The 27,285-nt window shown below is 50.3% G+C and overlaps 10 protein-coding genes and 1 non-coding gene across 11 annotated transcripts; 4 read left to right on the top strand and 7 right to left on the bottom strand.

The window, feature by feature from the left end:
- Window positions 1-14: 14 nt before the first annotated feature.
- Window positions 15-3,576, bottom strand: ACHE_41079S (NPA1/URB1 family protein; the record flags this gene model as incomplete). Its single annotated transcript, XM_043279349.1, has 4 exons — window positions 15-335; window positions 402-1,528; window positions 1,589-3,364; window positions 3,432-3,576. The coding sequence occupies 4 exons, from the start codon at window positions 3,574-3,576 to the stop codon at window positions 15-17; spliced, it is 3,369 nt and encodes a 1,122-aa protein (XP_043137037.1).
- A 255-nt stretch (window positions 3,577-3,831) lies between these two features.
- Window positions 3,832-3,903, bottom strand: ACHE_t40016S. The gene has a single exon. It is a non-coding gene; the product is annotated as a tRNA-Gln (tRNA).
- A 248-nt stretch (window positions 3,904-4,151) lies between these two features.
- On the bottom strand, window positions 4,152-7,829 carry PRP22 (putative RNA helicase-like splicing factor (HRH1); the record flags this gene model as incomplete). Its single annotated transcript, XM_043279348.1, has 1 exon — window positions 4,152-7,829. One exon carries the CDS (start codon window positions 7,827-7,829, stop codon window positions 4,152-4,154), a length of 3,678 nt encoding a protein of 1,225 aa, XP_043137036.1.
- A 559-nt stretch (window positions 7,830-8,388) lies between these two features.
- Window positions 8,389-10,890, bottom strand: SUV3 (ATP-dependent RNA helicase SUV3; the record flags this gene model as incomplete). Its single annotated transcript, XM_043279347.1, has 3 exons — window positions 8,389-9,490; window positions 9,549-10,660; window positions 10,726-10,890. The coding sequence occupies 3 exons, from the start codon at window positions 10,888-10,890 to the stop codon at window positions 8,389-8,391; spliced, it is 2,379 nt and encodes a 792-aa protein (XP_043137035.1).
- Window positions 10,891-11,372: 482 nt separating this feature from the next.
- Window positions 11,373-13,902, top strand: SEC1 (Sec1 family protein; the record flags this gene model as incomplete). The annotated part of the gene is made up of 7 exons (XM_043279346.1): window positions 11,373-11,406; window positions 11,473-11,510; window positions 11,593-11,680; window positions 11,750-11,896; window positions 11,949-12,151; window positions 12,216-12,682; window positions 12,738-13,902. The coding sequence occupies 7 exons, from the start codon at window positions 11,373-11,375 to the stop codon at window positions 13,900-13,902; spliced, it is 2,142 nt and encodes a 713-aa protein (XP_043137034.1).
- Window positions 13,903-14,227: 325 nt separating this feature from the next.
- Window positions 14,228-14,983, bottom strand: ACHE_41075S (putative G-patch domain protein; the record flags this gene model as incomplete). The annotated part of the gene is made up of 1 exon (XM_043279345.1): window positions 14,228-14,983. One exon carries the CDS (start codon window positions 14,981-14,983, stop codon window positions 14,228-14,230), a length of 756 nt encoding a protein of 251 aa, XP_043137033.1.
- A 212-nt stretch (window positions 14,984-15,195) lies between these two features.
- On the top strand, window positions 15,196-16,501 carry ACHE_41074A (putative oxidoreductase; the record flags this gene model as incomplete). The annotated part of the gene is made up of 2 exons (XM_043279344.1): window positions 15,196-15,372; window positions 15,437-16,501. 2 exons carry the CDS (start codon window positions 15,196-15,198, stop codon window positions 16,499-16,501), a joined length of 1,242 nt encoding a protein of 413 aa, XP_043137032.1.
- A 207-nt stretch (window positions 16,502-16,708) lies between these two features.
- Window positions 16,709-18,030, bottom strand: GAL10 (NAD-dependent epimerase/dehydratase family protein; the record flags this gene model as incomplete). Its single annotated transcript, XM_043279343.1, has 4 exons — window positions 16,709-17,103; window positions 17,154-17,610; window positions 17,680-17,914; window positions 18,002-18,030. 4 exons carry the CDS (start codon window positions 18,028-18,030, stop codon window positions 16,709-16,711), a joined length of 1,116 nt encoding a protein of 371 aa, XP_043137031.1.
- Window positions 18,031-19,102: 1,072 nt separating this feature from the next.
- Window positions 19,103-21,674, bottom strand: ACHE_41072S (deadenylation-dependent mRNA-decapping factor PAT1; the record flags this gene model as incomplete). Its single annotated transcript, XM_043279341.1, has 3 exons — window positions 19,103-19,226; window positions 19,286-21,475; window positions 21,556-21,674. 3 exons carry the CDS (start codon window positions 21,672-21,674, stop codon window positions 19,103-19,105), a joined length of 2,433 nt encoding a protein of 810 aa, XP_043137030.1.
- Window positions 21,675-23,166: 1,492 nt separating this feature from the next.
- KRE2 (glycosyltransferase family 15 protein) lies at window positions 23,167-24,590 on the top strand (the record flags this gene model as incomplete). The annotated part of the gene is made up of 4 exons (XM_043279340.1): window positions 23,167-23,217; window positions 23,300-24,124; window positions 24,183-24,471; window positions 24,526-24,590. 4 exons carry the CDS (start codon window positions 23,167-23,169, stop codon window positions 24,588-24,590), a joined length of 1,230 nt encoding a protein of 409 aa, XP_043137029.1.
- Window positions 24,591-25,886: 1,296 nt separating this feature from the next.
- Window positions 25,887-26,890, top strand: ACHE_41070A (uncharacterized protein; the record flags this gene model as incomplete). The annotated part of the gene is made up of 3 exons (XM_043279339.1): window positions 25,887-26,469; window positions 26,583-26,666; window positions 26,733-26,890. 3 exons carry the CDS (start codon window positions 25,887-25,889, stop codon window positions 26,888-26,890), a joined length of 825 nt encoding a protein of 274 aa, XP_043137028.1.
- Window positions 26,891-27,285: the final 395 nt, after the last annotated feature.

Genomic DNA, 27,285 nt, shown 5'->3' with positions numbered 1-27,285 from the left:
CACTACCAGATCCACTATCCTGCAATATTCTCAACAGCCTGCATCAACGCTCCTCCACTCCACTTGTCCACTCGTTCATGGTCCGAGGATTTGCCCACTACTTCAGCGAGTGCAGAAATGGTGGACACATCTCGCGCATTTCCAACGCCCACGATCTGGCTCTGGATCCAGCTCACAACAGCGGCTCGGGTGATCAACGTCGTGCTTCCTCCGACCTGGGTCGATCGGTAAAGCAGATGCAAGATTCGTCTCTTTGCGGAGAACCCGGCGCTGGGTGACTCGTAGAAAGAGAGGAGTCGTTCGAAGACATTAGCACGACGGTAGATTTCCATGTCCTAGACACTTAGTTAGCAACTATAAATCAATGAAGAGAGGAGGATGGAAGAGGAATGTAGGCGTACCGCTCCTGTCCGGAGACCCTTGACAAACAAATCAAGAAGCCAATTGATCTCCTCAAAATACCCGTCATCCAACTCGGGTTCATGTAGCAAGATCTTGTCTACCCAATATGTAGCAATCTTCTCCACCTCCCAATACGGTGCTTTCTGGAGGAACTTGTTGACCTTTCCATACAGCTTGTGCATGGGATTTGTCAGGACAGACAAGCAGCTGGACGCACACTCGCCTACTACCCAGGGGACGGGCGCTTCGAAACCAAGCTGTCGGACAGTTTCAAGAAGTTCACCAGTCAAGATGTAAACTGAACGCCACTCGACATACTTAGAATCCTTAAGCTTCATCATGAACCGAGAAAGATTCGTGAATGCTTGTCTCCGAACCTCTTCATGCTCAGAGCAAAGACAAAGCATGAGCTCCGCGATGCGGCCCTGCTCAACTGATACTTCAAGGTCTTCCTTCTCCCACCGCTGGAGCGCATTGTGGGTGGTGCCTTCAGTAGGCAGGGCGCCAAAAATGTCTTCCAGATCCGTCTTCTGCTCTTGACCCGCTGGCATCTGAGAGGCTTCCTGCGTAGACTTGCTCTGCTTTTTGGTGGTTGTGTCTTCATCATCAGACTCTTCAGCAGACTTCAATGCCTTCTTCAGAATTGACTTAACCTTTTTATTCTCAGTAGCTTCCATGCAGCTGTCTCGAACAGATCTCAATACCTTGGTGTCTTCTCCGGCCTGCCTGAATTTCCCGAGAGCTCTGGCGATCCAAGAACCAACAGCAGCTTCCGCAGCAGCATCCCCAGTTTTGACCACAAACGGCCATTGTTCAGAGATAGCAGCAAACAAAGCACTAACAGAGCCCGCCTCTGCTGACATAGACCCAATCAAGTCTTGGTAATGGACAGGCTTCTTCGCCGATCGGCAAACGCAGTTATCAAAGAATGCTAATTGGCTAGGGAGTTGCTCCGACTTTTCGAAGCTCGACAGAAGGGAAGCAAAGGATTTCGGGGAGCTCTGAAGGACAGAGTTCTCCACGAGCACCGCACTCAGCAGGTTTTCAATCTCTTGCAATGAATCTTTGTCCGCAGCATCAACGAAAACCTTGAAGATCGAAGTAAATGCTGAATACTGCATCGACGCTAGATGGTGAATTAGGATAAGGCAAAAGCAAGAGGGAAGTATCAGACACAGCCACTCACCTGGTTGTTGCCACCAACGTATAGATGCAGACTGTTGCGCTATCTTGAGGGCGCTCTGTAACTGGCCAAGTAACGATTCAGAGTCATCCGAATTAAGATCTGGCGTTCCCAACCGCTTCAAGATATCGACCAAAACCAGTGAAACATCAAAAAGTTCTTCCAATGCAATGTCCGGAACAACCTCGTAGAAGCAAGCCAACAGCTCCGCAACAGCTTCCTGTTGCGACAAATCATCCTTATCCGTTCTCCTGTACAAGAGAATAACATCCTTCATAGCAGGACAGCGGCGACAGAACTCCGCAACCAATTTGTCCGTAGCCTGATTCCAAAATGTCTGGCTAGAGCCGTGGTCGGCGTTGAAGATCTTCAAGACAGCACGCAACTTGTTGAAGGCGATAGTCAAGATGCGGACCGCAAACAGCGTCACAATCTCAGCATTCTGGTTAATACAACGAGTCAAGATTTTCTGCGTGAGAGGGCGCGGGAGGATGTTCTCGATAACAACAGAGACCGGTGGCGGCATGGCCGGCAACTTATCCTTCCAGCCGCAGTTTGCCGGAACGCGTAACTGGACCGTCGAGAAGAGCAATGCTGATTCAGCCATCCAAGAAGGCGTAGGCTTCGGATCTGCAATGAACATGGTCTTCTTGGTGAAATAATCAGCGATTAATTCAGGCGCGACCTTGAAAATGGCGACCAGCAGTTGAATCTGAGAGCTGTTCACGTCTGGTCGAAGCGTCTGGATAAGATATGAAAGTGTGCCATTTCGAACTGGCACGGACTCTCTGTACTTGTCGACATGCACAGCGGAATCTAGCCCAAGTTCAATGCAGGCATCGTCCTCGGTCGGTACTGACTCGGGGTCACTCCCATTGGGATACCAGCCAGACTCCGGCAAGAGAACACCAAGCTCAGGCTTTGTGCAGACAGTCATCAGAACTTTGTGCACTGCATCCGGAATGGACATTTCTTCCGAATTTTCCTCAGGATATCCATAGAGCGTCACAAGTCTCTCCAGGTTCCATCGACTGAAAAATTTCGTCTTAGCCTGCCTAGATAGGGAAGCGTCTTGAGCAACATCTCTCTCAGAAGCCCTGATAATATCCAGGACAATGTCGCGGGAATCCTTCCTCACATACTCGAATAATGCTCTGATCATCTTGTGCTGTTCGAGTATGTCATTCTTTGCTGACGCTTGCTGGAACCTCAGATTGGCAAGAACATATCGCTGGGCATTTCGTCGAAGAGTAGATTTAGACGAGTCATCTTCCGCATTCTCCAGCTGCGCCTTGTTGGGAGTCAGGAACACCTCAAGGCGCTTGAAGGTGGTGTGGCGTCTGGAGTAAACTTGACGAGCTGCCGCGCCCCCGTCAAAACTGACAATCTCCGTGAGTAAACGAAGACAGGGAGAGATCAAATGTTCCTTGGACTTCACCGCTGTCATGCCACGGTTGAAGAGTTTGAGCTGCTCCTTCTCGAGTAGATATTTGCATAGCGCAAGTCCAAACTCGCGGAATTCCAGATGGCTCGACACGGTTTTGAGGAAGATAGCCAGGACAGATGGAACGACCGTCAGAAGAGATTCATTGTTGTTGCTGTCTGCGAAGTTCCATGTCTGGATCAAATCGGGGAAGCACACGGCTACATCGTCTTCTCCCCCAGTGCGGGAAATTTGCGAGTCACAGAAGGCTTTGAGCACATCGAGTCTCTTCGTTTTCTCATTCCCGTCCTGTGTCTGGTTAATTGACAGGAGAAATTCTTTGAATGTATTGATGCCTTTGTATCATTTGTGAGTTATCTTGAACATGCTATTGCTACGCAGAGGGTTTGCGACAAAACCTACCTTGTTTGACCTCAGCGGCGTTCTGCTGGAATACCAGCAGGTTGCGCAGCTGTGTGTGCGAAGTTATTGCTGCGCTTTTGTCTGGCTGGCCATTATCGAGCTTTCTCCTCTTCGTTCGAGGCGATTGACTATCGAAGTGTGGCATTTTGGTGGTTTTGAGGTTTGATGTAAGAATGTTTCTGGATCTGTTCAAGATATTCCGCTCCCTTCAGAGTTTTGCGCCGTCTGATTGGCCGACTGTCCGGTTGCCTAAAGAACTGATGCAGCGTACTTTGAAGCAATATTGAACGAGGAATGCGATCAAGAAAATAGAGGGAAAAGGAAATAAGATCAAGCTTTGAAATTCCTCATATTATTGTGAGCAATAAATGCTCAAAAAAAGAAAAAGCAAAAAATGACGAGGTCCTGCCCGGGATCGAACCGGGATCGTTGGAATCAGAATCCAAAGTGATAACCATTACACTACAGAACCAATGATTGTTAATAGGCCTATGCTTATAGAGTAGAAAGAGCAATAAGAGTTCAAAAATTTGCTCGGCTCTACTGTACTAGAACCGGCTTCTGGTCACTCTGACTAAACCTAGCTTCTTCTGAATTTACTACGAAAGGACAAGACTACTTAAGACATAATACATTCATTATATGCCAGGTATTTACAAGGAGTATACATAGTGTGCTGGTATATCGTAGAAAAATAATATGTAATGGAGAACAAACAATTTAACCCCAAGTTCCACCACCACCACCTCTGCCTTGCCGTTTCTGCGCAGATAGCCGCCAATCGTCCTCTCCTCCAAAGCGGTTATGCAAAGGCTGAATCCGCTCAGCCTTCTTGCGCTTGGAAAGACGATCTGTAGGTGCCACCTTGAAGAAGGTCGGTGCGGCCTCCACAAGCCATTTCGGCTCAATAGAGGTAGTGCAATGCATATACTCTTTGGTCGTAAGGACCAATGTGTGATAGATGACATGCTCAGACGGCTTGCCGAATAAGGCAGAGCTGGGATGCATATACACAGGCGTGCCTTCGACAAGGGTCTTGTATCCTTCCTGAGGGTCTTTGCGGGCCGCGTTTCGGAAAAAACCCGTGCACAATGCTTGACGCACCTTGATAGTATTTCGCCCGCAAGAGATGATTCGGTGGCGGTATCTGTCCATGATACCCATAAGCTGCTGACGGACATCCTGGGCACGGCGGATCTGTCGGGCTTGGATGAAGTTCTCGTAACACCAAGCATTGTTGAACTTGGAGTTCTTCCACCCGTTGTATACATTAAGCAGAGTCAAATGATCGCCGTGAGGATCGTGGAATTTTGATTTCTTCTGGTCTGCTTGTTGCTGTTTCTCCTTTGGACGATAGAAGACTGACTGTACGGAAAGCATAGCAACGATGCTCAGCATCTCCTCGGAGCATCCCATTTCAACCGACGCTATGAGGACCTTAGCAAGCGCTGGTTCCATGGGGAAATCGGCCATCTTCCGCCCCAGACGAGTCAAAAGACCTTCATCATCAAGTGCAGAAAGAGCATACAGCTCCTCCAAAGCTGTAAGCATGGTATTTGTCGGCGGGGGATCCATGAAATCAAAATGGAGCAAATCGTTGATACCCATGGCCTTGAGCATGAGAATGGTATGCGACAGGTTTTGACGCTGGATTTCGGGGATCGTAGTTGGCAGCATTTCGGATTGGTAAGCCGCTTCGGTATACAACCTGAAACATTTACCTGGACCGGTTCTTCCAGCTCGTCCAGCTCGCTGTTTGGCCTGCGCCTGCGATACAGGGGTCACAACCAGAGAATCCATTCCAAGTTTTGGGTCGTAAGCATTCTGTTTCACGAATCCAGGGTCAATGACGTAGTAGATTTGGTCGATCGTGATGGATGTCTCGGCAATGTTAGTCGCAATGACGACCTTTCTACCACCCTCAGGTGCCGGCTCGAAAATCCTACTCTGCATCTCACCTGGGAGTGCAGAATAAACAGGGAGAATGACCAGTTCAGGTACGGTGGGACCTAATGCTTTCATCCGTTCATATAGAATTTCGCAGGCCGTGTCAATTTCCTCTTGTCCAGTCAAGAAAACAAGAATGTCACCAGATGGCTCTGTTAAGTGAATCTGCATGACAGTAATGAGGGCTGCATCCAGGTAATCCGACTCTGGCTCTTTGGAATACATAATCTCGACAGGGAATGTCCGACCGGGAATGGAGAAAATCGGACACTGATTGAAATACTCGGAGAACTTGTCAGCATCCAGAGTAGCGGACGTCACAATCAGTCTAAGATCGGACCTCCTCTTGATAGTCTTCTTGAGCAATCCGAAAAGCACATCCGTTGCAATGGTTCTCTCGTGGGCCTCGTCAAGCATAATCACGGAGTACTTCTTCAAGTCTGGATCCAAGAGAACTTCTCTTTGGAGCATACCATCAGTCATATACTTGATCTTGGTTTCCGGGCTCGTGCAATCTTCAAAACGAATTGTGTATCCAACTTCTGCTCCGAGCCTACAGCCAACTTCTTCGGCCACACGTTTTGCGACGGACATGGCTGCGACACGACGGGGCTGGGTACAGCCGATAATGCCATTGTTCCCATATCCACCTTCGGCAAGGTACTGTGTCAGCTGAGTCGTCTTTCCTGAGCCAGTGTCTCCAACGACGATCAACAACTGATTATCACGGACCGCGTCAAGCAGCTGTTTGCGGAATTTAAAGACGGGCAAACTTTCCCGCTGCTGCTTCATAGACATGGTGGTCCTCTTGCCAAAAGACTGATTCTTGCCCATAGTAACCCTTTTCCACTCAGGAACGGAGTCATCTGGCTTAGGTTGCTGAGCAGAGCGAAGATCAGCGGCAAATTTACGTTCTTCAGGCGCAACCATCGGGTCCTGCCACTGCGCATTCAGATCAACCTCAGCAGCCTGCTCAGCCGCCTTATCCCTAGCTTCTTGTTGTCGCATATCTCTGCGCTCTTTAGCCAGACCAGTACCTGCCATGGCAGATCTGTTCAGGGAACCGTCCGGTGCTTTCACGACTCGAATGGGAGAGAGCTCCAGTGACATCTTAGTCTGGCCAGCCAGGAAAGGAGGCTCCTCATCTCGGACCTCAATGTCAACATCCTCTTCCTCTTCGAAAGTGCCCTCGCCAGTAAGGGTGGCATGGTATTCTTCGTCGATATCGGGGTAGTCAGCAGCAGAGACAGCGCCGGAAGCAATCAATTGCTTGATTTCCCATCTCTCCGGAGATGTCAGGCGTTTGCGGTTTCTCATTGGTCTGCCATCTGAGTCCTCGATAACCGGTACGTCCGAACTCAGGTTTCCATATCTATCATCCGCAGAATAACCATCAAGGCGTTCCATATTTGCCCCTGATGCAAGCCTCCGTTGTGGCACGAGATCCATACCAGTCACCTGGTCGACTTCCTTCATCGACAATCCAATGCGCGAACCCTGTATGCTGATAACTTTGACCTTGAGTGGTTGACCGCGCGAGACCAAGTCGGACGGATGATTTACTCGCACTCCCTCCTGCATGGCAGAGACGTGTACAAGCCCATCCACTTTTCCTTTCACGCCCTGGAGGTTGACAAAAGCACCGAAATCCTTCACACCCGTCACACGGCCATCGTATACTTTATAGAGAATTGGGTGGTCATCCAACTCAACGGGCGGTAATCGCCGGAAGTCGTCATCATCGTCGTAGCGGTCACGTTTTTTTCGTCGTTCGCCAAGCCCATTCCGGTACTTCTCGTCCCTGCTGCTGTATTTTCCCAATGAACGTCCAAACTCGTCGACATTATCGTCTCTCCTGCTGCGACGAGTGCTGCGTGACCTCGATCGTGAGCGATACCTGTTCTGTCGTGGCCGTCCGCGGTCGTAGTCGTCGTAATCCGGGCTTCTGCTTCGTCTTTTGCGCTCATCTCTCGTTGGCCGACTCTTGTCTTCTTGTGCTTTCCCTGCTAACCCTTCCAACATCGCAAATGTATCATCCATAGCATCGGCCTTGGCGTCACCCTCATCAACGGCATTCCGCTCTTCCTGTTCCCAACTCGGCACTTTATCTGGCACAGCAAGGCCCTTGAACACACGCGCTTTCTTCTCCAACTCACCAAGCATGTCCATATCATCATCACCGGTCGATTCGCCTGCCGTTTCCGTCTTCTTCGACTTGTACTTCGGATGCATCGTCAGGACTAGGCGGTCGATACTCTCCATCAAACTCTGCGGGAATTCCGCACCCATATCTTCGAGTTTTGCTTTGAACTCCGCGAACGAACCGCATGATAGGTGTTGGTCAATTACGAATTCTGCGAGGGTTTTGTCATTAACACCCAGGTGGTTTTGGAGTTCGCCTGTGATTCGCGACACGAGCGAAAAAAGCTCCAGCGACTGGAGGTCGTCCATGGTGGGTGAAGCGGTGATTGAGAAAGAATGACAGGTGATAGGAAAATAAACAACACAATTATTTTTCAGACAAATCAGAAATACACTTGCGAGAGAGTGCGCAAACACTCCTCAAATCCCAAAGTTGACTTGCTGGTTTGTCGCGGTCTCGTCGGCCGGAAAGCTCCCAATCGCGGAAAATCGTTGTGGCGACAACTTGCCACCGATAAGATAAGCCTTCTCAGAGACTATCAACAGATGATCTATGGATGGCTCAGTATTATGGCTCGTGAATGCTCCTGAATAGAGATTCTATATTCTATCATAATTCGTATATATTGTACATATCGGAGTGGCAAGCGCCTTTATGCCTTCTCCAGAATTGTTATTGTACATCGACGCTTTTTTACAGATTGCCCTTCCCTCCAGGCAGGAAAGCCCTAGCAGCAGCGCAGACCTTCATGTGCCTTTGAACACGATTCTAGTCAAGGCACAAGGCACACACTGAGCGTGGAAATCCACGATTAATGGTCGTGTCGAGAAAAAGTGCTTGTCAACTTAATCCACTTTTCCCTTAATTTCATTTTTCAAGCCTTTTATCGGCAAAATCGTCGGGCAAAGAGTCATCCGTAAGATCTTCTTCCGGGATATCTCCTTCTTCTTCTCCCAACGGATCATTTTCCGAGGTTTTATGGTCATCAGTAACGTCATCGGAAGTTCTGATATCTTCTGGGGCATTGTCCGAGGCATGGTCGGCGGCCTCGTCAGGGACACTGGAATGAGTTACTCTGGACGAAGTTAAGTCACTAGCCGCGGCAGAGTCAATGTTTGCCGCAGACATTATTCGTCTCTGTTCCTGAATCTGCTTCTGCAAAGCGATTTGTCGGTGAAGGGATGCGTCTTTTCTGAGTTGCTTGTTTGCAGAGAACTCAGTCAAGGCTCTGACCATCCGTTCTTCGACCAGTTGCTTGACATGGGAGGCAAGAGTTCGGTCGGTGAACACTCCGCCGATTCGGAAACTCAACCAAGCGTATAGAATGACAGACTTATGCAAGACTTCCAGTTCATGCAAATATCCTTTGTCACCTGATACCGGACTTTCCAAGACCTCCAAATTCAGCTCTGGAATGTCCAACAGACGACCATTGGTATGCTCGGCTATGCACTTTGCAAATGCACGGGAAGCCTGAACACCCCTTGGGTCTCGTAAGTGCATGGGAGCTGCCATCAAAGCTAGCTGATCCTCAACGCGTAGGCCCTCCACAGTGTCAATGAGCTCGGCGTTCTCAAGCTGGCTCTGAGGATCACACATGAAGAATAGCGGGCTGACCTGCGTAAGCTCCATTAAGCGCCTGAGTACGTACTGGAAAGGTGTGTTGCGCGGGAAATAGGCAGAAAATTTCTGAATGGCAGCATCTGGAGGGAAAAGACCGGCAACGGTGATCGGAGGAGGTTCAGCAGACAGTGCTTCCTTAATTTGTGGAAGATCAATATCTTCCAATGAAGTCACGAGGCCAATGTTTGATTCACTTCTGGCATTTCCCCCTTTGCCTTTGGTCTGCGCGGCAGAGCGATAACGACCGGCTCGCCCTGCAATCTGCTTGATTTCAGACACGCTGAGTTTTTGCAGACAGCCGGGGAGCCTCTTGATCAGAGTCTCAAAAACAACACGTTTAATACTCCTATTGACAATTGAGTCAGATTTTTAACTGCGGCAAAATGGAACGAGGACAAACTTACAGATTAAGACCCATCCCAATGGCATCGCTAGCAACGAGGTAATCATAATCATTGTTCGGGTCATTAAAAAGACTGGCCTGCTGTGTCCGGATTTCTGCCGGTAAACCTCCGTAGACAATAGCCGCACGCCTCCCGGTGTGTTTCTCGATGTCTGCTTTCAATGCATGGATGCCCAGACGAGAGAAAGCAACCACACAATCGCCTTTCTGCAGGTTTCTCAGACTGCCTTCCAAACTCTTGTCCATAACTTTAAGAGGGTTGAGTCGCTCATAGCGGTGAATCTCAAGGTTGTCGCCCGTAAGAGCAGCTAGTTCGCGAATAAGAGGTACGGCTCTTGCTTCACCACAGAGATGTAATTCAGTCGCACGGGCTCCAAGAACGGCGCGCGTCCAAGCCCATCCACGTCTAGGATCTGCGATCATCTGGATCTCGTCGATAACACCAACCTCGTATGTCTTGCCCAGATTGGCCATCTCGACTGTGTTGCTCACAATCGTCGGAGCCGATCCCTCCGGAATCTGCACGTCATCGCCAGTGATGAGACTGCACGACACACCACTTGCCTTGAACCTTTGATACACCTCCTGCGCAAGAAGCCGCAGCGGCCCCGCATAGAACCCGTTTTTGCAACTCTCTAACCGCTTCAACGCATGATAGGTCTTTCCCGAGTTTGTTGGTCCAACGTGTAAATGAATCGTCCGTTGCATGGCGCGCGCTTGCCCGTACCACTCTGCTGGAAATCGTAAATCGGCCACCTTTTTCTGATGCTCTATGTTCGGCAGCGAATACTTCGCAGTAAGGTCTTCCGCAAATAATCGATATTCTATGTCCTCTCTCAATCCTGAAAGGCCTCGGATAAGGTAGGTCCTCTGTAGCGATAGCTTCAATTCCCTGAGGGGGGTAGACTTCCCGCTTGGGGATTTATCATCTACCTTACAGGCATTTAACACTGATCGTTCAAAGTTCGGCCATTTTTCTAGTATCGAATCGTCCGGTCCCAGTCCCTGTTTGATTTCATGCAGGATAGATGCGACAACAACGCTAAAATCTTGAGAGCTGACACTTTTCCTCATGGATTGTGTGACGCCACCGAGGGCCAGTCTTCCAGATGGCTGTTCATGAAACGGAATATATTAGCATAAGAGCTTGAACGATACAGACTGGTCTTGGGGCATACATTTTTAGCACTTTCAATTCGCTGTCTCTTCTTACTTCGCTTCTGCGCTTGAGTTGATCTCTGCAGCGCCGGCGTTGTCGCAAATGTTCGCCATGCTGCCGGACGATACTGGGGTTGGACAGCGCGAAGCAGGCGACAACTGCCTCTGCAGGCCCATGACTGCATTCCTCCACCCGGTGAAAGTCTTGTATATCGGCTCAAAAAAGGCGGGAATGAGAAGAGTCGAATTGGCGATTGGAACACAGCCGTATAGGGGTAACAAGCGAATCAAAAGCTGGCGCTAAGCCGGATGTTGGCAACCAGGCGATAACCGTATCAAAATACTGAAATCGTTCTCCCCGGCGCGTAGTGTATGGATAAATGAGTGGTGGTGGTGATGGATCGCATATTATTTTTATCGCTGGCAAAACCGCCGCCACACCGCGTTACCGATTCACCGCCTGCCGATTTCCCTCGCGATAGTACGTAGTAGTGGGGGACAGTTTCAGGGTTCAAGAAGAGCGTTTCAAACAGAAAGGGACCGATCCTCCTTTTACTCGTTTAATTCTGTTGTTTTCTCGCTACTCCGTCTGGACGGAGGTCTTCTGTCTTCATAGCTCTTTCAGTTCTCTCTCTTGGTCCTGTACAGCTAGTGCGCTGCCGCCAGGATGGGCACGTCAATTATCAACATCCAGCGCGATAGTAGGTGGCTACACATTGCTTGTTATGTTTCTATTGGATAACTTACTGACTACTCCTGATTGACAGTTATCCTGAATACAATTCGTTATGCAGGAGGCGACGAGGTACTGCATGATTTCCCCCAGTGCTTCCCCTTACCTCCGCATCGAGGACGGCAACTGATGGAGCCCCCGTTTCGACGTACAGTGGAAAGTCTTGGTCGTGGACGAGACAAGCCGGAAGTTGATCTACAATGCGACGACTGAAGATGACATTCTCAATCTCAATGTCACCAGTGAGTCTACAAAGCTGGGAGAAAACGTTCGCGACAAGGACAGGTCAGCTAATTGGAGTACTCCACAAGATGTGGAACAGATCGAGCACCGGCGAGAGACGAACCCAGAGATGGATGCGCTTTATATCCTATCGCCCATGACGCATATTGTCGATTGTCTGATGGCCGACTTTGAGAGGAAGAGATACAGAAAAGCAAGATTGGTGTGGACATCAGGTCAGTGCTTCCGCAGGCAGTCCTATGCGCCCGTTCTGACGTCGCTCCGCAGTCCTCGATCCGCAACAACGAGTTCGGCTGGAACGATCTCAAATGGCGCAAGAACAGATCGCAGAGTTTCGGGTTATGAATATCAATTTCTATCCCAGAGAATCGCACGTGGTGACGTTTCGGGACCCCTGGAGCTTTCCGGTCTTATTCCACCCCGGCTGTAACCATTTGATTAAGAACCATCTAGAGGAACTTGCGCAAAAGGTGAGGCGTGCTGAATAACTGTGGACATTCTTGAATCAGCGCACGTTGCTTACGTTGATATAAGGTCGTATCTCTCTGTGGCTCTCTAGGCGAGTATCCTGTGATCCGATATTATCGGCCTCGAGTACCCACACACGAGGCCAGCGTCCTGTGCTCCCATCTAGCACGGTTTATTCAAAATGAGCTGGACCAATTCGCGCAATCTCAACGGGGGTACCCACCACCGTCGTCGAAGCCGCGCGGTGTGCTTCTTGTGGTGGATCGTTCTATGGATGTGTATTCGCCCCTTCTCCACGAGTTCACCTACCAGGCCATGGTGCACGACCTGCTGCCGGTTCAAGACGGGGATAAAGTCACATACAAGACAGTTATCAATGAGGGGACCGCTAAGGAAGAACTTAAGGAGATGGAAATCAGCGACAATGACAAAGTCTGGGTTGACTATCGCCATCTCCACATGAAAGATGTGCTCGAGAGGCTGGGCGAAGACTTTGCCAAGTTCAGACGAGCTAATCCTCAGTTTGCAGAAGAGTAAGTGGGGTTGTTCCTCCGTAGGAAGACTGGATGAGTCGCTAATCCTTTACAGAGACGACAAGGCCACCGTCAACACGATCAAGGATATGCTGGCGGGTCTTTCAGAATTCCAGCAGGGTAGAGACGCATATACGCTTCACCTGAACATGGCACAGGAGTGTATGAAACACTTTCAGGTCCATAAACTCATCGAAGTCAGTTCTGTTGAGCAGTGTTTTGCAACAGGACTTGATGAGAATTACAAGAAAGCCAAGAACCTGGCTGCACAGCTGGTGCAGTTGCTGGATGACGAGGCAGTCATGCGTTCAGACCGACTGAGACTTCTGTTACTCTACATTATATACAGAGGGGGCTTGCTGGGGGGAGACATCAGAAAACTAATGGCGCATGCGCAACTTCCACCACATGATGGAGAAGTTCTTTACAACATTGATTTGCTTGGAGCACGGGCGGAAAAGCCGCTCAAGGATGAGAGACCACCGCTACAGCCATTATTCCAGCGGAAACCTCCAGCTCCTGCCGAAGCTGACGAAACCAGTCTGTCTCGGTATGAACTAAACGTGAAACTGATGCTGGAAGAGCAAATCCGCGGAAGCTTGGACGCAACTGTTTTCCCCTTCACCCGCCCGCCAACAGACGCTGAAGGCATTGCATCTCAACATACAGAGACATTTTCATCATCGCAAGCATCCCTGCGAAGCGCGAAACCGACTTGGGCCCGAACTCGCCCCTCAGCCGATCAACCCAAGCAGCGCATTATCGTCTTCATGGCTGGCGGTGCCACTCATGGAGAAGCCCGTGCGTGCTACGAGGCTTCTCAGGCGTTCAACAAAGATGTGTTCCTGGCAACAAGTCACATGCTCAGCCCTGGTCTATTCCTGCGACAGCTGGGAGACCTGAGTGTCGACCGAAGACGCCTGGATATTCCTGCGGAGAGACCCAAACCTACTGCACCGGCTCATCTGTTCGAGAAGGAGGCCCCTCTACCACAGCCGCAGCCGCAGCAACCAATTGCGAAGAAGCCGGCGCCTAAGCTCAACCCACCGGTGTCCAACGCAGTGGCTATGGGGAAGTTGTCTCTGGAAGATGCACAGGGTGGAACGCCTCCGGGCACGGAGAAATCGGACAAGCATGACAAGCACGATAAACACGACAAGCACAAGGAAAAGAAGGAGAAGAAAGAGAAGAAGGAAAAGAAGTTCCACTTCTTCCGGTAGTTTTGTCCTCTTGTCTTTTCGGTTTCAGTTGCATATACCACTAATCCTGATGTACCCCATTTACTTATTTTCTTGGACGGCCAAAGCCGTTCGTTTTCGGTTGGTTTTTCTGCTGTTGTCATATTGTTGCGCTACTGTGATACCATGTTTTCCTGTCTGTGTCTTGAAGCATTCCGACGGCGCTGTTCATTTTGTACATTGGTTCTATATTCTATGGTCATAGTTGCAGGCAAGAGAAACCAACTTCTTTAATCTTTAATAACTTGATCTATAACAAACCGGGGGTATCACTATCTAAACCATTAAAAGAAAACGCAGCAAAAATTCACCCTAAATACTTCTGCACATCCTCCCTCTGATAAAACATCTCCTTCAACTTCTCCTCCCTCCTCCTCGCGTCCAGATCCCCCTTCCGAATCTCCTTCGCATTCAACTTTCCCACCCTCGCCGGTCTATTCTTCTCAGCCTTCTTCTCCCTCTCCCTCCTCTTTATCCCGACCTTTCTCCTGCTTTCGTCGTCGTCACTATCACCATCCGCTCCCAATCCCACCGTGTCAGCCTTTAATCTCCCCTTAATCGGTTCCCGGATACCCTCTCGCCCTGGCGCACCCAGTCCAACTCGACTATCAGGGTCCCAGCCGTAGGACGAGAGGTAGCGGAGGCCGTGGCGGGTGCGGTCGAGGTGAGATGGTGGATGGGAGTGTGTGAGGCAAAGTTGGTGCGCGAGGGAGCTTTCATGGGGTTTATGTGTATCCGTGGATTCATAGTTATTATCTATCGTGGTCGTTGTCGTCGTTGAACTGGGGTATAAAGGGAGATTGCAGACTTCGCATATCGCTGGATTTTGTTCCGTCGCGCTGTTGGCAGTTTTGCTTTGACTGTTTTTCGGCATGACGATCGACAGATATTTATCCGCTATACTTAGCCCCGGTCTTCCTGTGTTTGGTGCTGCAGTGGTGGCATTGGTGGTGTTGAGCTCATGCTCCGAGGAACGAACGAACGGGACGCGCTTGCGGCGGATTCCAGCGCCGAAGACTCGTTGGTCTTCTAGGGGGAGAAAATAGTCTTCTTCGTCGGACATTTTTGCGCTCTAATTCTAGAGGTGTATGTGTGTGTGCGTGTGTGTATGGAAAAAGTGTTAGGAGTGTCAAGTGCGTTGTTGTAGGCAATCATGTCATGCAGGTGGTGGCGGAACCCCGATGCGGAATCCAGACCTCCGTCCGCCTTGCTGTTGACGTTGTTGTCCTCTCCTACTTTCCATCAACAACAATACAAGACCACCCCAATTGCACAATGCCCATCCCCATAATTCAAAAGGGAGTTCAAGAGGGCCTATCATCTATTCCATATGCGTACACAGCCCTCAGAATCGCACCATGGGTTCTCATTCTCGCCGCGCTGAAGTTCTGGTTCGGTGGTGCCAGGAACCGTTCTGAGCGGTTGATGCACTCCAAAATTGTTATTATTACGGTATCTCTCCCATCTCAAACACACTCAAGGTAAAACGCAACCCGATTCTAACTGGAAAGAGTAGGGCGGCACATCCGGCATAGGCGCAACAGTAGCCTACGAACTCGCCTCCCGCGGCGCCCAAGTCATCCTCCTAACCCAACACTCGCCCTCCGACATCTTCCTCGTCGAATACATCGAAGATCTACGCAAATCAACAGGCAACCAGCTTATCTACGCCGAACAAGTCGACCTCTCCTCGCTATACTCGATCCGAACGTTCGCGACGAAATGGATCGACAATGCGCCGCCGCGGAGACTGGATATGCTCATTCTATGTGCGAACACGGTTGTCCCCTCGAAGGGCGGGCGGAAGACGACCGTCGATGGCCTGGATGAGGAATGGCAAGTGAATTATCTGGCGAATTTCCACCTGTTGAGTATTCTCAGCCCGGCATTGAGGGCGCAGCCGGCGCATCGCGATGTGCGAGTGATCTTCACGACGTGTCCGAGCTATATCGGCGCGGAGTTTGATCTTAGGAAAGCCGTTATTGAGGATAAGCCTGCAAAACCTAACAAGAAGTCCAAGACCGTCCCTGCTAGCCAAAACAACAGCCTCTTCGCCCTAAGCAAACTCTCCCTCATGATCTTCGCCCAGTCCTTCCAAGCTCACCTCAACGCCTACAAACGCCCCGACGGCCAACCCCCTTGCACGCGCGTCATCACCGTCGACCCGGGCTTCAGCCGCACCCCGGGAACCCGTCGCTGGCTAACCGGCGGTTCCCTCTGGGGTCTCCTCCTCTACCTCCTCACCTGGCCACTGTGGTGGTTAATCCTCAAATCGCCGCAGCAGGGCGCGCAGAGTATTCTGTACGCTGCTATGGAAGCGCGGTATGGACGGGATAAGGGCGGGTGGATGATCAAGGAGTGCCGGGAGGTTGATTTCTCGCGGAAGGATGTGAAGGATGAGGAGCGGGCGAAGGAGTTGTGGGAGTTTAGTGAGAAGCAGATTGAACTGAGGGAGAAGGAGGGGGCTGTTTTGAGGGCAATTGAAAAGAAGGAGGAGGAAGAGGAGAAACGGAAGGCTGAGGATAAGGGGGCTGCTAAGGAGCCGATGCCGGGGTCGCGACGCAGTCGAAAGGCGAAATAGGTTTGAGGAGTACTTTCATAGATTATAGACTAGTATTTGTTGATATATTGCATCGTTGAGAAATTGCATACCCAAAGCATTTGATTCTATTTCAAGTCTATGCATCTGAACAACAACAGATTTCACAAAGGAAAATTCATCATTTCATAATATTAAAAAGAAATATATCTCTGAACATCTGGTCTATATGCCAACTTCGCAAATTACTTATTTCTTCAGAGCAGCGAGCAGTTCCGCCGGCGGCTGCTGGCGGTAACCCTGGGGGTTATTCCGGGTCCAGAGCCAGAGGTCCTCGCAAGCCTGCTCGAGGGTACGCTCGGCAGTCCAACCAAGCTCGGTGTGGGCACGGGTAGGGTTGGCAGTCAGGTTCAGGACGTCACCGGCACGGCGGGGAGCAACCTCGTAGGCGAGGTCGCGGCCGACAGCGGTGGAGAAAGCATTGATCATCTCGTAGACGGTGCTGCCCTTGCCGGTACCCAAGTTCCAGGCACGGACACCGGGGTTGTTGGCACGGAGGTAGTTGAGGGCCTTGAGGTGACCGTTGGCAAGGTCGAGGATATGGATGTAGTCACGGATGGCGGTTCCGTCACGCGACTCGTAGTCTGTAACTTGTCAGCCACAATTTAAACATAGGGAGAAACAGGCAACATACCGTCACCAAAGACAAGCAGCTTCTCGCGCTTGCCAGTGGCAACCTGAGCCAACAGAGGCAGCAAGTTGTAAGGAACACCCTGAGGGTCCTCGCCCATGATACCACTGGGGTGAGCACCAGCGGGGTTGAAATAGCGCAGCAGAGCGCCGTTCCACTTGTTAGCCTCAGCCTGGTTACCAGCCTTGAGGGCGTTGTTGCGCTGAGCGTTGATCACATCGGTGATGGCGGTCTCAACGGCGAACTTGGTGTTTCCGTAGGGGTTGGTAGGGCCCAGAGGGCAATGCTCGGGGATGGGGATCATGTCGGGGAAACGGGTAGCATCACCGTAGACGGTGGCAGAGCTGGAGAAGACAATGTTGGAAACGTTGTGGCGGACCATGGAGCGCAGGAGGCAGAGGGTGCCGTAGACGTTGACATGGTAGTAGTCCAGGGGCTTCTCGCCCGATTCGCCGACGGCCTGTCGCAAATGTTAATATACTGTACTTTATACCATGTCGCAAAGAAACAATAAGGAAGGATAACGCACCTTGAGAGCGGCAAAGTGAATAACGCTGTCAATGTCGGGGTGCGCCTCGAAGACCTTGTCGAAAGCGGCCTCGTCGGTCACATTGATCTGAGCGAACTCGGCCTTCTTGCCGGAGATCAACTCAACGCGCTTGAGAGCCTCGTCGGAAGAGTTGTAGAGGTTGTCTGCGACAACGACCTTGTAGCCAGCCTCGAGCAGAGCGAGGGTGGTGAAGGAGCCAATGTAACCGGTACCACTGTATTGCGAATGCGGGGTGTCTGTTAGTCAGGAGGAACAGGGACAGGGACGGGAACAGGAGCATAGAGGGGAAGATAATGCGTACCCGGTGACCAGAACAGAGCCAGCAGACATAATGAGAGTGTTTGTAAGGGGATTGGGTAGGATTATAGAGAGAAAAGAGGAATGGGATGGAGAGTCGGAGTGAGTAGGGAAGAAAGAGGGAAAGCAGCGACTGTTATATTCGGGGGCGCAATTGGTGGGGAACCTCCCGTCTTACCCAATCCGGCAGCTGACGCGGACGAGAGATTTCAGGGTCTTTTTTTATATCTTTTTGAACTGGGTGCATTTACTGTTTTGTGCTATTCTCTATGTCTGCTCAATTCCCCTTTAATTTGTCATTTCAAGCTGATGCTGATCGTCACCAAATACCTCTTAGAAGGGTCCAGTTCAGCTGGCCGATCTCATTTCGCTGATGGGGATCGTCGTGGTTTACGATTAGGCTTACGGAATTGGTTCGGGAGAGCAACTGGATTGCCATTGGGTTTCTCAGAGTGTTCAATATGTAGTATGCTCTGCCAGAGAGGGGAGCATGTACAAAGAGTATCGGGCTGGCGCCAAGGATGTTTCAGGATAGTGACAGATTGGCCCGAGGTTTCATAAACAGTACGACCAGATATCGGGCAACCATGCAGCAAACCGGACATAACACATTGTTAAGAACTAGAAATAAAAAGGAGAAGAGACAAAAAAACAGGAATAGAAAAGCAAAGCATCAATCGTCGGTCACAAAAGCAAACACCCATATCCAAAAGTTACAACACTGGGCCCTTTTTCTCCTTATCGTGCCATTCTTGCTGGTCGCTCGAACCAGTCGACAGTAGATAAGCCTCTTGCAGCCAATCTATCATATCCCGGATTGGTGAGTCCTTGCTCCGGGGGGGGCCCATTCTTCCCTTTCAGGGATTGAGACCACATCCCTAAAAGTAACCAAACCCCTCCCGAAGCACACAGGACCCATGTGATGGTGTATGAGCATCTGTCACATGGAGACAAAGTGTGCCGGTCGCACAAAAAGCAATACTAGGGTGCGCATGTAGCCCGAGACGGATGCGGAAGTATCAAACATTCCACGCATGTTCGGCCCAAAGAGGGTTATTAGAGAGGGCAATCGCCCCAGACCCATAAACAGAAAATATTCGCTTCTTTATCCGAGGAGTTCGACGTCAAGGCCAATTGCACGCATGAAAAGGTTGACGTTTCCAAGTCGTTGGCTTCCCATATCAGGGGGGAGCGTCTTGCTGTAGTTCACCGTCTCCATGACTCGGTCCCTGTCATAAAGCGTTAAAATCACGGTTATCAATGCCATAAAGAGTGAGAGGAAGCTTACTTCACTGCAATAACCAAACGTTGCTGCTGCTCGGGGCTAGCTCCAATACCAACAGCCGCCAAGAACTGCCACACGTACATATCGTCGCCAGCATTGATGGAAGCAGGGAAGATATCAGCAAAAATCGGCTCCAGGGTGTCAAACAGCACATTGAACTTCTCAACCCATTGCTGCCAATCCCGTTCCTCAGCCTGTCCGGCTTCCTTGACGATCTCCGCGCGACTGAGCATCATGGTCAAGATACCCAGTCCGATCCGAGTCTTGGCCACCGTCTGCACGTGGGTCTGGGCAATGACCAATCCCAGAAGACCGATGATGATGTTGAACGGTGCTTCGCTGACGTACATCAGGAGGCTGGGCATCACAGCCTGCGAGAACAACTCCACGGCCTCGCGCACATCTAGCGATGGCGACTCGCCCGGTGCCAGTTGTGAGCGACGAACCACATCCAATGTATCCAAATGAACGACAATCATGGTGAGAATAGTAACCCGCTGTTCTTGGTCGATTTGGCGGAAGATACGGGGGATAGCTTTCTTGCCCTTGGGGTACGAGAGGAACGCGATGAACGGGTGCGGGGTGTTGGCATTGGGGACGATGGGCTCCATGACTTTGAGAGCTTGCCATAATTTCTGGTTGAGCAAACGGACCTTCTGGCGCCAATCCATGTGCCGCTGAATTGCCTCAGGGTCGCTCTCGTCCGGCGGGGGAGGCATGGTACGCTCCATGTCCTCCATGGCCATCAGGTTGTTGTAAACATTTTCGATGCTGTTCAGGATTGATTTTCGATCAGTGAGGCTCAGATCGGTTTGCGCCTTCTTTGCGGTCTTGCCTCCCTCCGAGCTCTCGGGGCGTTTGATGTTGAGCATCGTTCTCGGGGCCTTTGCATTACTGAAAGAGATCTTGCCCAGACTACCCTCAATGATGAGCTGCTTGTTCTTTGGTTTCGCCTTGGCCGCTTCCACTGCGCGCTGCACTTGCTGTTGCATCCGCTGCATGTGGTTGTCGGCGTTCTGACCGTTTCTCCGCCCGCCGTGGCCGCCAAAGCGGTTACCAGTCTGGAACAAATAGGTTTGCGCAAAGTGACCGAGAGGCTGGTGCGGATGTTGGCGAGGGGCACCCCGAATCTGGCTGTAGACCTGGTAATAGAAATCCTCAGCCAAGACAGCCTCTGGATCCGAGTCTCCGACGTTTCCCGCAGCTGCCACCAGTTGCTGCAACTGGATCCGCGTAATGAAATTCTTGTCCTGCGGGGTCATCAAGCCGTTAAACCGCGAGAGGAGGAAGATCTTGTGGTTACGCTTCGCACGCTTGGCATCTTCCAGCAGGTAAGCCATGCGTTGCTCTTCCGGTAGCTGCATCAGCTGCTGCGGGTTGGTTATCACCGGCATAGGATTGTTTGCACCTTGCAGGGCTTGCGGCGGCAGAGGCGGCTGCTGCTGAAGTGGCCTCGGGGGCACTGCATGTCGCTGCGGGGGAGGGACCATGGGCTGCGGGGGAAAATTGGCATTCTGGAGGAGATGCAACGGGATGCCGGGGGGTGCTTGCGGAGGAAGAGGATAGGGCTCAGGAACCATGGGCTGAGGAAGATGCTGCAGCAACTGCGCTGGCGGGACACCTTTGGCCAACTGGGCTTGCAAAATCTCCGGAGGGATCTGCGAGAATATTTCCGGCAACAGAGGCATCTGCTGAGGCGGGTAAAGCGGCTCGGGGATTCCTGGAGGTAGTGACACTGGTGGCTGAGCCAGCAATGTTGAGCGAGCACTCGACTGGCGTAGTTGCGCTTCAACTTCTTCCAGGCTCAATATCCTCCTGGCCGCCGGTGGCTCGTAGATGGGCTCTTCAGGCTTCTTCGATACCCCCCAAACACTGGACTTGGCCTGAAGGTCAGGAATATACCCAGGGTCCTCATACTTCTCGTATCCTGTCCGCTTGGGTTTGGGCTCTTGAACCGCGTTCTTCTGCGTAGTAGTTTCCGCCACGCCTTCGCTCGGTGCCGGATACTGTAGATTGTAGCGGACTTGCTCCTCCCCAAATGCATCGGCCACCTGTGCTGTTCTACCGAAGAAATCGAAATCCTTGCCTACGGGGGCGGCTTCACCCACATCACCGAACGTGTCATCGTTGAACGCATCCTGGTCCTCGTCAAGTTGGTCACCAAGACCATCGTACGTGTCCTCGAAATCGATGCTGTAAAGAACAACGAGAGAAATCAGTCATTGAATATCCTTATTTTTTTCATCCTAATTTCAATCAAGAGGATCTCTCACGCATCGTCGTCGTCTTGCTGGCCCGCCGCTCTAGCGCGAGCGACTTCGGCAAAGGGATCTGAGTTATCGAAAAACCCCTTCTTATTGGGAAGGGTAGTATCGAAGCCGAAGAAAGACATCTTCGGTCCAATTACAGCGAAGTAAGAAGAGGGGGAGAGTTGGAAAGCACTCAGCACAACAACATGGCGTTGGGGGAAATCCAATATTCTTGTGGTGCGGGATGAAGTGAGGTCTGATAGTTAGTTATCATATTATGCCTGAGGCAGAAGGCGGTGTCGGAGCATCTACTCTCCTCCATGCTCGCAGTCTTCCCGTTGACTACAGTACTTGACGGTTCACGAGTCAATACGTTTCGACTAGAGTCCATGGTTGCGACTTTGGCTTATTCCAATAGGGATTGAACTATCCAAATATTGGACATGCGCCACGCTGGTGGTTAAAGCGCTCGAGAGGTGCCAACAATTGGATGTACTAGCGGCAGTTCAAGCCAATGCGCGACATCAAGAAGTTCTTTTCAGTTGAGTCCTAATGCTATTATGGATCGCGCTTTTCCGACTGAGCTACCTAGTAAGGCTCTAAACCAATGCGCCGCGTCTGTTGGTCTCCTGGGTTCAGTGGATTTAAGCCGATATACACAAGGGATGGGCTCATCATTACAAACCAATGACTTCCATTATATCGAAGCACGTTGAGGGCTATGTTTAACGGTATTCGGATATTTTCTTGATGTTGGTTTGTATCTGTCGCCACAACAGGGAACTCTAGACGACCACACAGGGTACCACTACGTCGGGGGTACCTAGAATCAAGGAGTGTTGTCATTCAAGCGAAAGGATATAGATGGCTGTCTTCAAATGCCAAATCGGTTCAGAACACGGGTTTCTATTCTAGAATCATTGAAATGCGGCGCTGTCGTCCCAGCAATAGGAATCGTAAACCAGTGGATACAGATGATCGTCGTTGATCTGAGCCGCATAAGTATTTTTTTTTTTGAGAGAAACGATGGCATTTAGAGCTGTCAGAACCGTTTTTATACTCCGTAGAGTAGCCGATTTTCTGGAAAAAATCAGAATAAAACTATCTCTCCAATGCCTCCAATTTCTCGCAGTGAGGCTCGGGCGCAGGTGCGTCTGCGTCTTGCGTGGCACGGCCACCTTTACAATATTTTCTTGTCGTCCATTTCATCTTACAGCAAATCCTTCTTCCTGCTGTCAGCGTCCTGAAATCATCGCCAGGTTCTTCCTGATATCTTCTATCCTGTATTCTTTGTCTCTTTCTTTGTCACATTCTTTGATAGCTCGGCCTGTTCGGCGAACTTAAAATACCACAACCATCCTTTCTGAGGCATCACCATTCCGGCCACCGTCCCCAACCATTCAACTCTGGAAGGCTGGGGCTTACAATATCGGATGTCTCTGGATCACATTTCAGTTGATTTGCGATTGTAGACGGAGAGAATCTCACTTTGGTCGTTCGTTTTGCCGAGTCGTCGTTCAGTTTCCCTATACGGTCCGCGTTCACGCCCCTCTATTGGCGATTTTCCTTTGCGCTTGACCTTCTCCCGTCCGTCCCTTTTAACTTTGTCTGAGTCTGATATAACACATATCAACCATGTCGTCAGGACCGGTTCGATATGTCCGGTATCTGCTGTTTGCGGCGCTGGTGAGTTGTCTTGCGCCTTTCTCCCTAACCCCCCTGTCTTGCGCCGTGTCGATAACTAACATTATGGCTGTTATGCTATCAGGGAATGGGTATTCTCTTCTTCGTTTCGAGATCCGCGATTCCTATGCCCGATACTGCTACCCTATCAAAATTGAATCCGTCGAATTATAAAGGCAAAGGCTCCCTCACAGTGACCGGTGGGTCAGCAAGCCCATCGCAAGATGGCGCTGCATTGCCCTATCCATCCAAGGCGCCCGGGTCGGAGAGCGTTAGTGTTCGCCCGGAATCCCGTGTGAATGCGACTTTCGTGACGTTGGCTCGCAACTCGGATATCTGGGATTTGGCACGGTCCATCCGACAAGTCGAAGACCGCTTCAACCGCAACTATCACTACGACTGGGTATTCTTGAACGACAAGGAATTCGATGATGATTTCAAGAAGGTCACCACGTCGCTGGTCTCGGGGACAACACACTACGGAATTATTCCCAAAGAGCACTGGTCATACCCCGACTGGATTGACCAGGAGAAGGCAAAGAAGGCCCGACAGGAAATGGGACAAAAGAAAATTATTTATGGTGACTCGGAGAGCTACCGTCACATGTGTCGCTATGAGTCTGGGTTCTTCTTCCGCCACCCATTGATGATGAACTACGAGTACTACTGGCGGGTGGAACCCAGCATTGAGCTCTTCTGCGACATTGCCTACGACCCGTTCCGCTTCATGAAGGAGAACAACAAGAAGTACAGCTTTACGCTCAGTTTGTATGAATACTACGAGACCATCCCTACCTTGTGGGACAGCGTGAAGAAATTTATGGGCAACCACCCTGAGCACATCGCTTCCGGGAACTCCATGGACTTTCTGAGTGACGATGGTGGCAAGACCTACAACAAGTGTCACTTCGTAAGTTTCTTCCAAAGTCCTAGTTCTTGCTCTTTCGGGAATGGCTAACGAGTTATAGTGGTCCAACTTTGAAATCGGAAGCCTGAACTGGCTGAGATCGAAGGAGTACATTGACTATTTTGAATCTCTTGACCGCGACGGCGGTTTCTTCTATGAACGATGGGGAGACGCACCCGTTCACTCGATTGCCGCTGGCATCCTCCTCAGCAAGCCAGAGATCCATTTCTGGAACGAGATTGCCTACTACCATGTTCCCTTTACCCACTGCCCGACAAGTGAGAAGATGAGACTCGATCTGAGATGCCACTGCAACCCCGAAAATAACTTTGACTGGAAGGGATACTCATGTAAGTCTTCGATTCCTTTTGGTTTGGTTAGCTCCCGCTAATACAACACTCTAGGCACATCCCGATACTTCCACGTCAATAACCTGCAAAAGCCCGAGGGCTACGAGGATCAGCAGTGACTCGCCGTTGTTAAAATCACATGCTTAGTTTTGGTTTTGTTCAGCATTGGCAGTATCGGTCTTGCAATGCGCAGGAGTGTCAGATCGAAGGTAATCCTTTGGGCGGACCAATTGATTGATAGATGGCTTTGAATCACTACAAATTCTTCAATTGTTTCTTTGGATTTATAGCGATTGTTCTTCACCATGTGTCTTAATATATGAGCTTTTCTTTCCTTCTTTCTTTTTTTCTTTTCTTTTCTTTTCGACTTGGTTCTCGTACACGCGCAATTTCCTGTCATTTCATTCCATAGGCATTCAGACTAACCAGCAAAATTGCATGCATACAAATTCGGGTCAACATAAATGTCAGATGCTGATGCAAAGACTGCTGTAGGGCTCAGCACTCATATGCTCAAGTCAGACATGGCAGCCAAAAATAAAATACCGAACCGTATCATGCTAAGGCACTGCTAATATCATGTCTGCTGTGGCTGTAGTCGGGCTGTCTATATACATAATGGCGACAGGAAGTATAGCCATGTATAACAAGACAAATGCACAGCCGTACCAACAGAAAAAGAAAAGAAAAGCATGTGTATATCAATTTCCAGCGACCCCTTTAAGCATTGACTTTGTAAAACTAGTAATATTTGTATTTCTGTTCTATTTTCGCCTCTGGTCCAGCCCGCTGCCTTAAGCGTCATTGCGGCCTTTTCCCCTTTGAGAGAGACAGAGAGCAGACCTTCACTTCTCTCTCTTTTTTGCCTTTTCTTTTCCTCTTCGTATCTCCATCCAGAATTGACTCTGGCTCTGGTCTCTTCCTTCTCTTGTCTTGACTACCTTTTGTTCTTCCCTAAGAACTCCTCTTTAAGTTGACTCTTTCTTTTTCTGTCGCGTGGTGCTCAATAGTCTACCCCAAACGCTCCGGGTAGTTCCTATGCGACAACTGATTGCTTTTCCTTCGTTCGCTCTCCAGTGAATCGTTCGCTTTTTCTTTTCTTTTCTTTCTTTTTTCTTTCTCTTTGCTTGTTTTTCCCCTTCCCTGTTTGAATCCTTGAACTCTCGCTCAATTTCCTCGTGGGTTCAGGCGCAGTTCCCCTCCCTACCCTCTCCCTCGATTGTTCGCTCTCCTCCACTCTCTCCTCCTTTATCTCGCGCCCGTTGCCCATTTCCCCCCATCGTCCGCTCTTTGACCTCTCGCCCATTTATCTCTTTTTTCCTTCGTTCATACCGGAAATCAAGTCAATCGTGGCCAGCGACCGCGGCAAAGAAGATTTCTTTTACGAAAAAGGATAATCCATCGTACATCCTAACATGTCGGCCAACGACAACAACAACAACAACAACAACAACAACAACAACAACAACAACGACCTCCCCGAGCCGGGCGTCGCTCCAGCTGGCACTGGCAACGGTCCTTTGCCTCCGACCACCAACGAATCACAACCATCTTCTGGACTAGTCGAAACCGCAAAAAATGCAGCGTCAGAACAGAGTCCTGAACAGACAACGGAGAATGCCGTGACTGCCGATACGAAGCCCGTAGAGGGTGGCGAAAGCGCTGGGCCAACTGCTTCCACCACAACCAACGATACGACTGTCGCTTCGTCGAACGATGCAGCCCAGACTGCCGCAGAAAAGACCAAAGACCCGTCACCGGAAGCTGCGGGTGCACATGCAAAAGAGGTGGAGAATCCCAAGGAGGAACAGCCAAAAGAAGACGAAGACTCCGGACCGTCGCTGGTGATCACTCTGCTGTTGACGTCTGGATCGCGGCATCCATTTAAGATTGATGGGAAATACCTACGCAAGCAGTCGGTCAATGTCGAGAATAATGATCCGTTTGCTATGAGTGTCTATACTCTCAAGGAATTGATCTGGCGGGAATGGCGTTCAGGTAAGGATTCCATCCACAACCCTCGGCAAGTAATGCAGTCCAGTTGGCAAATGATTGGCTGCATGCGAGGTTGGCAAGTTGTAAATGTGCTGAATGTGACTAATTACATGCAGACTGGGAATCGCGCCCGTCGTCGCCTAGCTCCATTCGACTGATCTCGTTCGGGAAACTGTTAGAAGATAAAGCACCTCTATCAGGTATGCAAACTCTATTGGCCGTTCTCCTGTCATGGTCAAACTTGGCGCTAACTTGCCTCTGATTAGATTCCAAATTTAACCGTGACGCACCCAACGTCGTCCACATGACAATCAAACCTCAAGAGCTTGTCGACGAAGAAGACGCCGCCGGAGCCAAGGGCCAATCCATCCGGGAACGGGTCCCCAGCGTGCGCAGCCCTGGATGTCGCTGTGTCATCCTCTAAACAGGACATGCGCTTTCTACACGTTTGACACGCTGATTATCCGCATGGTCTCTTCTCTCGATTATCGGTGTTGGGATATCGCATTCGGCTACCTCCTTTCTTCACCCCTTCCTCTTTCCTTTCCTCGTTTACCTTTGCATTTCTTCCTTCTCAATCGCCTGGCACAGGATATTCACTTGCCTTGTCCGGCTATCGAGCCATGGGGCGGCGTTATGGATGTTCAATTTCAATTCCCTAATACTTGCTTGGGCAGCGCCCGGAGGACATGTTGCCTAGTTATTTCCCATCATTTTCTTGTACCCTGCTCTATTCCCATAGTTGCGTATGTGAGTGACTTGATTTGTCCCTTTTTACACTACACATCCTTGCACTGTGCTTATATATACCCTGTTTAA

This window comes from Aspergillus chevalieri, chromosome 4, assembly GCF_016861735.1.
Source record: "Aspergillus chevalieri M1 DNA, chromosome 4, nearly complete sequence".
Lineage (NCBI taxonomy): Eukaryota > Fungi > Ascomycota > Eurotiomycetes > Eurotiales > Aspergillaceae > Aspergillus > Aspergillus chevalieri.
The sequence above is the reverse complement of the archived record's forward strand: the minus strand, read 5'-3'. Positions and strand labels throughout refer to the sequence as shown.